Source organism: Semicossyphus pulcher, unplaced genomic scaffold, assembly GCF_022749685.1.
Source record: "Semicossyphus pulcher isolate SPU_LCO1_2020_fin unplaced genomic scaffold, fSemPul1.0.p SCAF_10, whole genome shotgun sequence".
Lineage (NCBI taxonomy): Eukaryota > Metazoa > Chordata > Actinopteri > Labriformes > Labridae > Semicossyphus > Semicossyphus pulcher.
In genome coordinates, this window is record NW_027211604.1 from 13,903,664 (window position 1) to 13,918,798 (window position 15,135).

The following is a 15,135-nucleotide window of genomic DNA, read 5'->3' on the forward strand; positions in this document are numbered from 1 at the left end:
TAAGTGGTAATACATACATAAGTACATAAGTGGTAATTTGGAAGATCTCAGCTTCGTTCTCTTTGGCGCCACTTATGAGGATAAACAGTTATTGCGGGAGCACACTTCCCAGATATCCAGACAGTGTCGCATGTGTGACGTCCACGGTTGGCTCCGGTTGTAACTCTTGATTTTCCTTTTTAGACTTGCCTTCTAAGTTTGTTTAGTTTGCCTTCAACCAAGTGTCAAATTTGTTTCCTTTTCTTTAGATTTTCACTTATTTTTGGCCGACCTCCGTGGTCAGCCCTTCACACAGGTCTGTATGTGACTAACTGACTGAGTGAGTGAGTGAGTGACGGTACATTCACAGCCAGAGAGAGTCGCAATGACGGATCATGGAGCATATTGTACCTCCACTGACTCGACTCTCTGTCTATACGGCTCTGGATACTTTGTCCGGGGGGCTGCTCCTCCGCTGCTCGTCCGCTGTCCTCACCTACGTCTGCAGTTCGCACCTGCTTTCAAACACGTTGTCATCAGCGTCATACGGATAGTCCTTGTAACACATTGCCAACAAAAGCGCACATTGACCTGACGTGGTCAGCCACATACTAGGTTTTGACCTAGTCTTGTTGAAGTTGTATCTGTAGTCTCTTTTTCTTTGTTTGTTCAGACATAGTAGATTACTGTTTACTCACAACACTTGCAGAGACCGGAAAAGCAGCCGCTTAGCTCCGCCTACCCTCTCTGGCAGACCAACCACTGCTGGGTGACGGAAAACGCGTCACTAACTGGACACCGCTCTTGATTTTTTCCACGAAAGTCGCACCACACACCAGTGTTGTGATCAAGTCATCTTTGCTCAAGTCCCAAGCAAGTCTCGAGTAATTTTTTCTTGGGCAAGTCAAGTCACAGGTTATGTCAAGTCAAGTCAAGTCCCGAGTCAAATCACTTTTTTCCCACCCAAGACACAGCACTCTTACCTGTAGTATCCAGTCTTTATATAGAGAAAAGACAAGGTATTAGTAGCTTGTCTAATAATGATAATCGGCCAATTTATATAACCTGTTCAAAAAGTATGACAATGAATTGTATCTGTATTATCTTCGCACAGACGCATGATGATGGTCTGGTCTGAGACCGTATTGAGTAGTAATGAGTACGACTGATGAGGCTTCTCTTTGGGGAGAAAACATCAGGTAGCGGGGGGCTTTGATGTTGCGTGTTGCCATAGCGAGGAGTTGACTGACAGCCAGTCATCCAATCATGACAATCACATACCGGGGAGCTTTTTGAGTCGTCCAATCATGACTCCCAGTTTGCGCTGCATACATACTTGATAGTTAGACGGAAACTTGACAACATTCAAACTTATGAACACACTCAAGTCATCCGAGTCATAACGCCTCAAGTCAAGTCAAATCTCAAGTCATTAACTTGAAGTCAAGTCGCAAGTCATTAAAACATTGACTCGATTCGACCTAGTCCATAAATCTGCAACTGCAAAGGCTTCCATCAGTGGACCATAGGCTCAATCACCATTGTGTTATAGATGCCGATATATATTTATTTATCTACTTATTCTATTTATTAATCTATCTATCTATTCATTTATTTACAAGAACATCTTCATATTACTTGAATTAGTTTATGCTACCCTATATTATCTTTTTAAAGTACCGTATGAGGATGGAGCATGGATTTAAACACAGAGGCAAGACATTTAGTTGAGCACAGACTGGTGTTAAAGTGTAACCTGACAGAGGGCAGCAAAGATCCATGAGCCTGCACAGTTTGAGGAATGATTACTCATTTCCTTACATTAAATGAAATATTTGTATCTGTAAATGTTCCTTATAGATATTAAAGGAGAGCCAGACAAGTTCAGTCCAGAATCATGGTGCAAATTTATTTTGCTTGTTTCAGCAATACTTGTCTGACATAAAAAAAAAAGATCTGTGACACACAGCCTGTAACAACACTGGTCCTTTGAAGCACATTGTACAGAATTTCGAAACTCTTTGACTCTAAGTTTTCCATGTTTAAAAAGCTAATAAAGACAAAAAACATTGCAAAATAAGTTTGTGTTATTCATACTGATGGTTTATTTTCATTTACAAAGATACAAAAGCACAAACAGTTGGCTTAATTAATAGTTAATCTGAGCTCAAATCTTTCCCATGGTGCACTTCTTCTGTGTGTGTTTTTTAATTAATCAGCACTTCTGGGATCTCTTCATGTCACTCCAACTTCAACTGCACAGAAAACAACTCTTGACTGAGAATGAAGAAGCAGGGAGCATGCATGTGTGAGCGCATGTCCTCATCAAGTTTAAATATACATACTCTCATGTGAGTCACTGTCAGTGGTGGGCCACAAAATAAATATGACACACGCCGAGGTGTTTCCTTGGATTCAAGTGTTATATGATTCTGCCGGGTGAGTCATTATGCCGTCAACGAGGAAAAGTGCAACATCAGTCTCCTTGTCCTCCCACTCTGTCTCTGGGAATGATGCGAAGCTCTGAGCCGTGTTTGAGAAACACATTCCCTGCAACACGGAACAGAACGGCACATGAAGATCACAGTTTATAACGGTGTCTGCTCTAAAGTAGTGATCACAAATACAGAAAAACTTTTTTTGATCAGCTTAGAACCTTAAAGAAAGATTTTGATAACAAGGTTGTATACAAGTTTGGTAGTTACACAGACGTGTGAATAAACTGTAAAGATTTCAAAACAAGGTGAGAGAGATGTACACACAGAAGCCCTGAAAGGCAAGTAAGTTTAAATGATGATGTTGATCCTTTTAAAAGTCTGATCAGAAAAATTATTAGGGCCACATTGAGAAAAAAAAATCAGAGAATGAAGTCATAATATTACGAGAATAAAGTCGTAATTTTAGGCTATGGTTAGCCTGTATCTTATTTTGAAGGGTAATATCAGAAGAGCAGCCAGTCACCTGTGCTAAAATGACTAAGATCACGAGTCATTTTCAAATAGTCCTGTAGTTATGTTAGTGCTGATGTTGAAGTATTTCGTATTTGTGAAACCTGTACTAATGTATTGATATATAGCTGTTTAGTGTGCTTGCACATTACCAGGTAGCAGATCTCGCATGTGCTCGCGAGGAACGTGTATGTATGTTTCCATGCTACCGGGTGTGCTCAATAAATACAGCTCCAGCTCAAGTTGTGTTAAGCCTCCTGTGCGATCATTTACAAGCATAACTTCACCAAAATGAGGAACGTGTGAAGTATAACTTCACAATGAACATCTTGTGAAGGTGGCTGGCTGCTCTTCTGATATTTATAATACTTAGGCTAAAAACAGTGTAAAATTACGACTTTATTCTAATAAAATAATGACTTTATTCTCGTAATTTTACGATTTTATTCTAATAAAATAACGACTTTATTCTTGTCATATTACGACTTTATTCTAATAAAATAACAACTTTATTCTCGTAAAATTCAGACTTTATTCTAGTAATATTACGTCTTTATTCTAATAAAAAAATGACTTTATTCTAATAAAATAATGACTTTATTCTAATAAAATAATGACTTTATTCTCTTATGACTTTCTTCTCTTAATACTACGACTTTATTCTAATAAAATGAACACAGTTGAAAGAAAACATGGATGCTTTCAGTCATATTTAAAACAAGAGGAAGTGATGAACTTCAGCCTCTTGAAGCTAAACGAGTACTACAGCAACACTTCTGTTACAATGTTACAATTTCATTTAGCTTTTGTTTTTGTACATCTGAGAATTAATACAACATAAGCAAGGATCCAGACAGGAGGGAACAAAGTCAGTAAGTGCCAACAAACAGCTTTAAGTGCGACTGGACACTGGTGTCGACAGGCAGTGCACAACTTTCCCTCTCACCTCGGATGAAGACAAACCATTTAGATCAGACTTGGAAAATGTTTTTTTTGCTGCTTAGGGTTTCTGTACGTCTGAACTGAACAAACAAATAACTTCCTGTTGCCTATTTGTCCTTCCATGGCAGCCAGTAATATTGCATTATGGAACCACAGATGGTGATTTCATTCATTTATTTGTTCATTCACCCAGCAATCATGCTTAAATCAGACACAGGAACCATCAGTGTGAGTGCAGTGCGGTAATAGAGCAGGAAATGAACGATACTGGCCTTCTTAGGATGTGCGAAGAAAACGATTTTAAAGAGGATCAGTTTTCACAGTCTGCTCAATCATGTGAACACAAGGTAGAGTGGCTGCAGCGGCTGAAAAGAGGCGATCTGACAGAGGTGTCTGAACTGAGGCTATTCTTGGCAGCACACAGCATGGATGTAATGCAGATAAAAAGCTGGAGTGAAAGCCCACAATTCTTTGCTGTCTTAGCAGAAAAGACCCAATCTTTCCTCTGGTCAAAGTGGGCATTACCTGATCCCTGCTCTTTTCAGAAAACCCAGTCATCTGTATCCCGTCTTTGTGCAGAACGATGACTTACATAAGAAGAGGTGGGCTACACATTAAGTAAGAACCTGAGGGACACATGAAGAAGGCTGACACAGGGAGAATGATTCACCGGGGCTCCTCAGTAATGTGCTCATCTAAAGTCGAGTGAATTCTGAATAAACACTTTGGTGCGTTTAGTACGCCTCCAGTCAGAGGTCACTTTTTAATTTCATTTAACATTTAATACTTCCTCTTGTGGAGCACGATCTATATTCTAAATCAGTAAACACGATTTCCATGGAAACAAGCATGAGGCAAACACAGAGATGTCAGTTAAACCAGGATTGTTCATGGGGAGTTTCAGAAAAGGTGTATTCAGTTTTTCCCACTCCTGTCACTCTTATTTTCTTCCACTGTTTTACAACTGATGCACTGACCTCTGTTGGTTACTGTCCTCACCACAACACTAAAATAATTGGTTGAGACATGCCCCATGGAGGTAATATTACACTCAGTGGCGTAATATTACATCACCTATGGTTAGGGAGAGACCGGGCGGGTGACTTTGCAACACTTCCTTCCCAGGGAGGCATCATTAGACTTGACAAGTCAAACCCACTTATGTGGTTTTCATCACTGCCTGTGTCAGAGTAAGTTTCTATCACTGATGTGCAAAACACTGGCAAGCTGTTGAAGGAGCAATTGGCTCCTGGAAAAAGCCACTGTCACTCAAAGCTGCTCGTGGTTTCGCCCATTCTGCATTCCTACAACACCCAGCGTGCATTGCGCCCCTCCCTCTGAAAGGAACGGCCCAGCGAGAGACGCTGGAGTGAAATACAACCATTTCGTTGCAGGCAATGGCTCAGAGCGGTACAGAATCCAAAATACAACGGGAATATACCGGTGGATCATCTAAAAAATCTTCAGCTCTGCAGTCTACATTTCAAACCTGACGATTTTAAACGAGACATGACATCAGAGGCGGGTGTCCTAGATTGATGAAGTGTAGTTTAGCGAGCTCCCCGGCCTCCACCAGATGTCGCGTTTTACGTAGTCTGGTGGAGGTTTTCCAGGGCCCGTTGGAGAAGTGGATAGCGTCCTCCAAAGGCACAGAGCCAAATTGCATTTTTTCCCCCTACCATAACGGTATTAGCTCCCCATAATAGCATGATAGGACTGTGGTTGAAAATCGGCGAACTGGCGGTTTAAGGTTGGTATTAAAGCCTTCATCCTAAAAATATTCTGTATTTATCGAACATTTCTTTCCTTTAAAAGTCTGAATCGGTGATCCTTTCCATCTCTGGCCTGCCTTTTACATCCAAACCTGATACAAAAAATCCTGTTTATATAATCAGGCTTCATCCCAGATTTCTTTGTTACAATCCCTGAAGTACGACTTTTCATATTAAGCCATGTTAACGTTGCTTTGCCTTCTTTTTGAACCACCCACCGAAGTCACTGCCTCTGGGGGCCTTATCACAATCATCTTTTAAACTATTAACAAATGCCACAAGCTTTACCAAAAAGCATTATGAAACATGAGTTATTGATTCGTGAATCGCTGCCTTCGGTTAGTAATGCTTTGATGAAAGCACACGGACGAGTGGCTAAGTGCTTAAACCAAAGCCCAGTGGTTGATTATCCATCCACGCACCTTAATAAATTTGACAAGAAAGAAAAACATCTTGCAACACTTATAGAGGCTGTGTAAGAACAAGCACAATGTGTGTGTGTGTGTGTGTGTGTGTGTGTGTGTGTGTGTGTGTGTGTGTGTGTGTCGGTGTGTGTGAGTTCAAAACTAATCTAAGGCACGGGCGTTATAACTCACCTGCTGTCTGGGCAGGGTTGATTCCTATTCCGTCTGCAAGGTGACCATGAAAGAGAAGAATCATTTAAACTGGAAAAGTTGTCATGGAAGTGAGAAGCACAGAAATGACAGAGAATTTACAATATCACACGTTTAGCCGTAACCAAAATGAGCCTCAGCAGCGGGCACTCAGAGGAACAGATCAGGCAGAAATTCTGCATTGATAGAACTAAAACTCATATTTGACCTGGCTGCCATATCTCATCATCCTGCCCAATACTTCCCCACTGCCCCCTGAAATGTCATCATTTTGTGACTTAGCTGCATATGTGGGAAAAAAACATCCCGTAACTTCCTGTGAACATCTTCTAAACTTCTCCTCTTAATCACCCCACCCTGTCAGAGCAGAGGTAAACTAAGGCATCATCAGTCTTTATGTGGCACTGAGGCAACAATTTTCCCTCGAACACGCACAAAGACCATTAACTCACCATTTGTTCTCGTGATTACTACGACTGCAGTAACAAATGTTCTGTCAAGGATTAATCCAGCTGAACATTTATCCACTTTACAGGCTTAGGTTAATTATTTCAGACATGCTTCTGCTGGGTAGTTCAATAAGGAGCCTCACTGATAGGTGATTATTTTAACAGCCAGCTCAAACTGCTTGAATTTAGTTTAATTGAGCCTCATTACTTGGTGTTGCAGAAGTGATACGTGTGCCATAAATGATTATTTTAAGTCTTTAAAGAGTTGGTATTATGCTGCTTCACATTTTAAGACATGTATATAATGTTACAATGTTGGATGTACAGACTAAACGTGGGTGAAGTTTCAAATCTGTAGGTAAAAGTATGTTGGAGTAATCCCCAGGCTTCTCAGCTCAGTCTGCAGGCTGCTGTGAACGCCAGGTTTCACACAGTTTTTTCTACACACTGCACTTTGTGACGTCACAAAGTGCAGCCTCAGCAGGCTTCGGAGAGCCGGTCAATCAGAAGAAAGTGGAAGTTTCTTAAAGAGACAGAGCTGCCTGAGTAGTTTCAGGCAGAGGCTGTATGAGGGCCTGCACAGAGCTCCAGAGTTTTTTTACCTGTAAATTATGCTAAGCTACTCCACAGGTATCACAGAGTGAAATATGAAGCTTGAAATTAGCATAATACCCCCCTTTAATAACCCTTTTTAGCACTATTTAGGCTCTAACAGCCAGCGTGCTCCTCTCTAATGTGAAAACAAAACACTGTGCCTGATAAAAGCCCAGTGTGTGTGCGTTAGTGGGCGTTTGGGTCCAGACGTAAGAGGCATCAGTGTTCTTGCATTTCCTGCTGGGAGCCGACACAGATCAATGCCGGCCATAGATTACTTAATGCCTCTCAAGCAGAATGAGCAGCAGAAACAGAGCACAGCATGAACTCAAAACACTTCAATTAATTCAGAATATTTGGTCAATTGTAAAAGTTTCTTCCTATTACAAACACGCAAAATATTTTTAAGGGACTATTCACAGATTTGCTTGTGGAGCTTTCATTGATTATTCTCCGACAGTATTTCATTCACCAGCTTACTTCCTGCATCAGTTTGTTAGAGCTCCCTCAAATCTCACGGCTTGTGGCTGAGACTGTGAAACTCAGCTGACACATGCAGACTGCAGAGCTTATAATAATCTGTCAATCTAGTGAACATGTCATTTTCGCAAGTCTTTCGCTGAAGAAAGGGGGAAAGAAATCAGACAATTTTCCTTCAACTCACCATTTGTTATAATTGCGCTGGTTGCTGGTGCCACTTTGAACTGTAAGAGAAAATTAAGCACATGACAATGATCACTCTCAAATCCCCTTTTTGTGGAATTGACAACAAAAGCTACTGTTTGACATTTCAAAGTCTGAGCAGCACTTAAACTCTCTGGTTTAATAACCAGAGACATGTTGCATCTCTATTCGACTAAGCCCGGAGACACACTATGAATAAATCATCAAGAAAGACGCTACATCCACTGAGTCAGCGCTCTGAGATTCAAAGAGTTTGTTGGGTGACAACTTCAAAATAAGAGCTGGAGTTACCGTGTCTTCAGAAGCATGTTTGGTGAAACAGGCGAAAAGAAAACGCTGTTCAGTGGGATTTGTTTTCTGTCTTTTTGTCACTCGATAGACGCACGTTTTAGCACGCATTCAGGCACATATTCTCACACACACACTCACAAACAGCTTGAGCGAAAGATAGCAACGCTTGAATTTCTGGAGGAAAATCACTGGGCATGGTCACAATACGCGTCCTACTTTAGGTTAGGACAGAAGAGGTTGTGGGCTGGTGAAGGGTGAAGGAAGCAGCCTGTCACCGGGTAGATAATGTTCCGAGTGCTGCTCAGCAGACTGCTGCCAGGGAGCACAAGCAGTGTGAATCAGACAGGCATGGTGAGGAATGAATGCTTTGTCTCATGAAGCAGAAAACCCGTGAAGAAAATATTGTTTATAAAGATTATGGTAAAGACCTCAATACCACTGATACAACAATCACTGACAGCAAAGACTGCTAAATACAAGCTGAACTCTACAAACCGCTTCGGCCTGTGAGCCTTGTACAAATTATTCCCAGATTGATTCTGTCGAAAACAGACTACTTTGAAACCCTTTTCCATTTAATGAATGACAGTTCAAAGGGCTGTCACTGTTGGAGCAGGGAACATTGTGGTCTATCAGAGTGCTGGCTCGTAACAAAAGAAATTCTGCACAGGTGCATACAATGGAAGAAATTAGACGTTTTTGGTCATATGTGTAAAGCATGTGTGACACTTCAGTATACATGTGATCATTTGTCTATCTTAAAAATGTCTACAAGACTTGAACCAGACATTGACGACCAAGCGAGGAGGACTTCCTGCAGGTCTTGCCATGAGGGTTTTGCATTTGGGTATTTCCAGTTGTCTGTGATGCCTCGTCTACTGTTTCTTGTTGTTTTCTCTTTGCTGTCCATTTTGCAGAAGCTAGATGATGTGATTGAGGTGTAACCACTGTAACTAATGAACCATGTTATGACTGTAACTACCGTGAAAACATTGGTCCAAACACTAAGGGGTGCCTAAATGAACCCCTGAGATTAGGGAAACATTTTGCATAATGGACAAACCGAACTTTGAGACTTAGGCTAGTTTTGTAACCGGTTATAATGTTTAAACTTTTAAACCCTTTAAGATCATAGTCAAACAGATTCTCACTTTTTAAGGCAAATGACTGATATTGGCAGAACAAAGAAAAGATTTATCGAAAGAGAAGCAAGGTCCCAGACTTTCTCCCGACATGATACTAGGTCTGCTGGCAGGAGAAAGCTGGGAAAACATCTTGGTCAAAAAATGGTCCGTTTACATTGACACATGCAGCCCACCCGGGTAAAGTCCGGACATGTTCAGGAGTGCAGTGCATGTGTGAAAAGGGCTCGAGATGTGGCATCTCTGGGTTCACCCTCCACCCTCGGCCCCCTGCGGCGCACCATCCCCACCCTCTCCTCCCTGCCCACGACACCATCCACTGTCCTATCACTCAATAAATGGCATAAAAAGGCCAAAAATAAATAAATGTGAATAACACAGTAAAGCTCCCACGGGGGACCATTTGCCATTGTTTGAGGCTTCACAACAGTACATACGTATTTTTCCCTCTTCAAGTCTTTCTTATCTGTCATTTTACTTTCCCTGCCTTTTCCTCCTGATAATTGAACTGGTGTCAAATACTGAGTCTTTCTTATAGCGAAGCATGTTTCCTTTTTTTTCAACAATACAATTCTATCATAGCACAAACAGTTCACTTACCTCCTCAGCTGCAAACTTCAGCACTGCTGTGAACGGCGTGCTCTCTGGGACACTCAGTCTGTAACAGAACAATGCATGGAACAGTGAAAATCCAGCTTTAACTTAACTCCCCATGCCGAACCTGTAGTTCCTAAAGCGGCAATGACACATGATTAAACATCACCTTTCAACCTGTTGGCCTGAGCTTCCATCGACAAGTGCTTGGGCTGCTTTAATGGTGTACAGCAAGTACAGCAAGATAACTGATTTAATGAGCCATTCGCAGTTTCACTGTACGGGCCGTGTGTACTTAGACTTGCATGGCTTAATCTTTGAGACAAGCCTAACAGCAGCTCTGTACTTGGCCATAGCTTTCCTGTCAGGGCTCAATTGAGTGTAACATTACTTTGGTCAGAGGCAATTCTGAGGATGTAGTAGTAGTAAGAGAACCCCTCCCGACCCTTTTATTCTCTGAACAGAAACCAACTAACATTTTTTGCTGGGATATGAGATCCGAAACAAAACTGACAAAGTTGGGAATGAAATTGGCGAGTGAGCTAATAAGTGAGAATGAGCTGAGGAGGCGGAGGGCAAAATCAACCGAGACAGTCAGTAAAAGAGAAAATAACCAAAATGAAACTTGTCAGATTATAAAGACCACCATTCTGTCTTTACTAAGCGAGAGCTCCCTTGTTAGAATATGACTGGTGATTATAAAAATAAGCTGAATAGACTGATGGTGAGATCAAGTACAGTCCTCTGCCAGAATCAATGCGATGCCTCATTTAGTATCATTATTATCGCCTCTATTCCAGCTTCAACATTAACAGCTGCAGCGAGGCCTCGCCTGACCTCATTAGAGAACTGACTCCCTGTCAACACTTTAAGGCTGGAGCAGTTTGTATGGACTTTTTATTCTGCAGCTATTTAACTGAAATTACTCTAATCAAAATTCAGCGTGAAGGTCTGTGGGGAAGTTTGACTCTGCGTTACGAGGCACAGAATGGCTGTGGGGAAAAAGACGCTCAAACATCAGTATATATTTCATGTCTGATTTACATCACTCTTGGTTTTTATCTGTTTGGCCAACGGCTGATATGCTGGTGCTCTTTGCAGCACTGTATTTCACCCATGTAACATTTAACACTAAGATACAAATCGAAGGGGGAGTTTGCACGCTTTTTTAATGAATTCCAAAGAACATCTCCTCGTGGTCCGCTGGCCATGTGTTATGTGTGTGGGCTGAACAAACTGGGTGTTTGTACAGAGCGCTGGCTCTGTAAATGGGCAACAAAAAAGTTGCTCAGAGCCACAAATATGCAGCCAAATAGCAACAGGCTGCAATTTGTACACTGCATTTTGACCTCTGTCTGCCACTTTCTGTATTTGGCCAACTGTTGAGTTCAAATAACAACCAATATTTCTCCAGAATTACATAACCCAAGGGACCCACAACATGTGAATCCAAACAGTAAGTATACATAACTATCTAGAAAAGAAGAATTCATGTTGTTTTTTAATTAGAATTATCAGGAGAGTGTTTCTGCTTTAAAACAAAATATATTACTGCTCTAAAGTACTGCAGTAGCAAAGTGATAAAAAGCAACCCTACATAAATAAATACATTCAAAGTCTGTGTCAGGATGTGTCATGTGTCAACAGTCCTGCACATGCACTGTCAAACACCATAAAACTCATCTAGAAAAAATCCATGCTTGTAAATTGTTCATTCCCACCACAATAACAAAGGAGCAGCTGACAAATTACTGCAAACTGTATATTTATTCAAGTGCTACTTCAGGTACAATTTGTTTGGTAAATAATAGAGTGGCTCCTAAAGATTAAGATCAAGAAGAACCTCTGCCAATAACAAAGTTACCAGTTCAAACTTAAATTGCCAGGTATCTCAGGAAGGTTTAATGTGACAGTCTATGTGCACTACACAAATAGTTAGGGGCTGCACTTCTTGGATCATATAGGCTACACACAGAATTGTGTACAATTATTCAAATAGACTACCGAAGATTTTCTTACTATGGACTTCAAAGTAAAATGACTGAATCTGGAGTGACAGGAAAAGAATCAAAGGAAACAAAATGTAATTTTATGTTTACAGATATTTGTAGCTTGACAATTTGGATGTATGTGTAGAGTTTGACACTAGACCAAAAAGCTGGTTAAACTTCTATGCTCACTTTAATCTTAGCACGTGCACATACACTACCAGTCAAAAGTTTGGACACATTTTCTCATACAAGTGAATGGGAAAGTGTGTCCAAACTTTTGACTGGTAGTGTAGGTCGAGGAACATGACTTTGCAACATCGCATAATGATGATCGCACATAAACAAAAGTGATGTGGAAACCTGAAGCAACCAGGTCACACACTGACAAATGACTTGTAGTGACTAGGAGTCAAGCAGTTAAACTTTAAAAATGAAAGATCTTTGCAATTTAATTAATAGATTCTGGCTTTTTTGAAAGACAAAGAAGGAGTTGTAATTATATTATCTTTGTTCAGACAAAAGGATATACACTTCCACTTATTTTTCCAGATGTAGTTTTGTCACAGCGCTCATTCATGACGCGCGCTAAAGTCAGACTACCATATCCATTTCATATAATTAGAATGACAAAAAATTGTTATGCTAGTTATGATCTATATATAAAAGGTGTAAAACGGAAGTCGATCGTTAGTAGTGGTTACTAGTGTTATCAGTGTCAGCACGTGAATCACAGCTCTGCGCTAACAGATGTTCTCTCACTGACCACATTTAAGTAGCAACTCATGTTAAATACAACAGCAAGGGTTTCTAATCACATACCTAAATCTACGGTAAGATCTCTTGTTACATACATGATTAATTGGACTGAAATGTATATGAATGTAATAGTACAGCTGTGAGTGCTGAGCTGTCAGTGTACTTACACTTTGTATGGTAGCCGGGGGTCCGACGTCAGGGTGATTTTAAACGTTACTTTAGACCTAACAAAGAAGATGAAATGAATTTTATAAGCACCTTCATGCTGGCTAATGAATATGAGAAAACATTCAGGAACAATAACTCAAAAAAGGATGAAACTTACATGTTTAGAGCGAGGTAACTCCCTTTGCTGTCTGTTTATACACACCCGGAAGTCCGAAGGACCCATACATACACGTCATCCATCTAGCTCTTTTCTTAAACGCATTAATGTATGTATGTATGTTTGCTTTTCTTGGAGGTATTTTAGGTATTAGAAAAAATATATATTTTTACTGCCAAAATAATCACCTTCCATAAAAATTTACGGTACAATTTGTGCTTATATTTGACAGGCATCCGCACCAGACTACTACCATTTGCCGTAAATGACAGCAGAAGGCGCACACATCAGTGAGGCGCACGGACATTTTCTAGAGCGCATATCCTAATGGAGATGAATCAATGGCGGTTCTCTGTAAGGTAAACCTAAAGTAACCTTTTTTTTCTCTGACAGAAATATTGCTTCTATTTCCCCCACAGTATATTTCAATAAACTGCATGTACTGACAGAAGTGTGAAAAACTGTTTGCAGAGTTTTAAAATTTGCTAGAAACGGGCAATCTGTGTATTGTGTTGTCTCATAGGGTTATGTAACTGCTTCTTCATTCAAAAGTTGTTCAAAATGTGTTTATTATTGCGCCGTTGTTGAAAAATTCTCAACTCCAAACATTACTTAAATAAGTCAAGCATATTTACTCATAGTTAAGCATATAATAAGCTCATTTTATATACACACAAATCTTACTTCCAGATTAAGGTTTCTCGTTTTGTGTGTGTAAGCTTTGGAAGTTTTTTTATTTTTTATACATTTTATTTATGATTCTTTGTTATTTTACAATACAAACAGAACGAGACAGAAAGAAAGAATGAATAATGAATATAAGCAGGAAACCATGTCATTTAGCCAGATTTTAAAAGATGGAGGGGTAACTGATTTCCACTCTATCAGAATTGCTCTTTTTGCTGTGACCAGGCCAAATGTTAAAGCCTGCTGCAGGGCGGATGGAACAGTTAAAAAGTAGTTGGAGCAGCCCAAAATAACAAGTAGACAATCGGGAGATAACGGCTTGTTAAATATGACATTGTTTAGTTGAAAAATGTCTACCCAAAAGCCTTTAAGTTTCGGACATGAGCAGAAGAGATGAGCCAAGGTCCCCTCACTCATTTTACATCTGTCACATGTTGCGGAGACGGTGGGATAAATTCTGTTTAGTTTGGTCTTTCTTTGGAAGCAAAGTTAATTCATATATTCGAGTAAAGTTATAAAAAAAATATGTTTATAAAGTGAGCAATTTATTTATTTGTGTTTAAAACCTTATATTTACATGTTTAAATATTTTCTGCAGCATCTTTATAACTGTTAGACTAACATGCTGAATCTACCTCTGTGGTTTTCCTTACATTTACCTTGAGCTAAGTCATCCTAGCCTCTGATTGGTTAGTTCAGTGGCATGTGATTAGTAGGGTAGTTGTGGAGAACGTTTAAAGTGCTGCTAAGAAAGTTGTCTGTCTCCATCCTGCTGTTTCTTCTTATGAGAGTGAGCCAACCACCACATGTTGCTTTCAGCTGACAAACAATTATGACTTGGTCCTCTATGATCTGTTCCTACAGAAATCAATGCAACAGAATTACATAATAGCAGATGCAAAATATGTCGTGTTTATGCTGATGAATAATGAGTGCAACTGGCCAAACATGAATCCTGACTCAAGTATTTGAGCCTGGTTAATGATGAACTAAAAGCAGCGAGTGTGTCAAACGATTTAATTACTGCCGGATTGTCCGGCCACATTGGCAGCATTTCTGCATTCCACCATCCAAGCAAGTGTCATTTTCAGAAGCAACATTTTCATCACAGTGTGTAAATCCTGAATAGCAAGGTCAGCCACGTCAAGCTGTTCACTGTTCTCATCAATCCAGCCCCAGTCACAGTGAGAGGAAAACTGGAGCGGTGTATGACACAACGTGCAACAACCATGGGGAACAGCAGATCATGAAAGGAGGCAACTAAAGCGAGCTTCATTTGCTGCAGATGACCATGAGAGGGGGGCTCGTAAGGTGACCTTTAAACTTCGGTTATGTTGTTGCATGAACATGAAATTTGCAAATCATAT

At 40.3% G+C, this 15,135-nt stretch overlaps 1 protein-coding gene across 1 annotated transcript; it reads right to left on the bottom strand.

Moving 5' to 3' along the window:
- Positions 1 to 1,867: 1,867 nt before the first annotated feature.
- On the bottom strand, positions 1,868 to 13,139 carry ufm1 (ubiquitin-fold modifier 1). Its single transcript, XM_069674863.1, has 6 exons — positions 13,082 to 13,139; positions 12,924 to 12,980; positions 10,016 to 10,073; positions 7,963 to 8,002; positions 6,238 to 6,270; positions 1,868 to 2,529 (listed from the first exon to the last, which is right to left on the bottom strand). Coding segments are annotated over exons 1-6 (264 nt in total). The 5' UTR covers positions 13,084 to 13,139; the 3' UTR covers positions 1,868 to 2,455.
- Positions 13,140 to 15,135: the final 1,996 nt, after the last annotated feature.

Excerpts from the sequence above, each read along its gene's own strand:
- ufm1 (XM_069674863.1), bottom strand. Across the intron at positions 10,074-12,923 it reads CCCCGGCTACCATACAAAGT|ACTGAGTGTCCCAGAGAGCA; the intron begins GTAAGTACACTG and ends GTTCTGTTACAG. Across the intron at positions 6,271-7,962 it reads CAGCGCAATTATAACAAATG|ACGGAATAGGAATCAACCCT; the intron begins GTGAGTTGAAGG and ends GTCACCTTGCAG.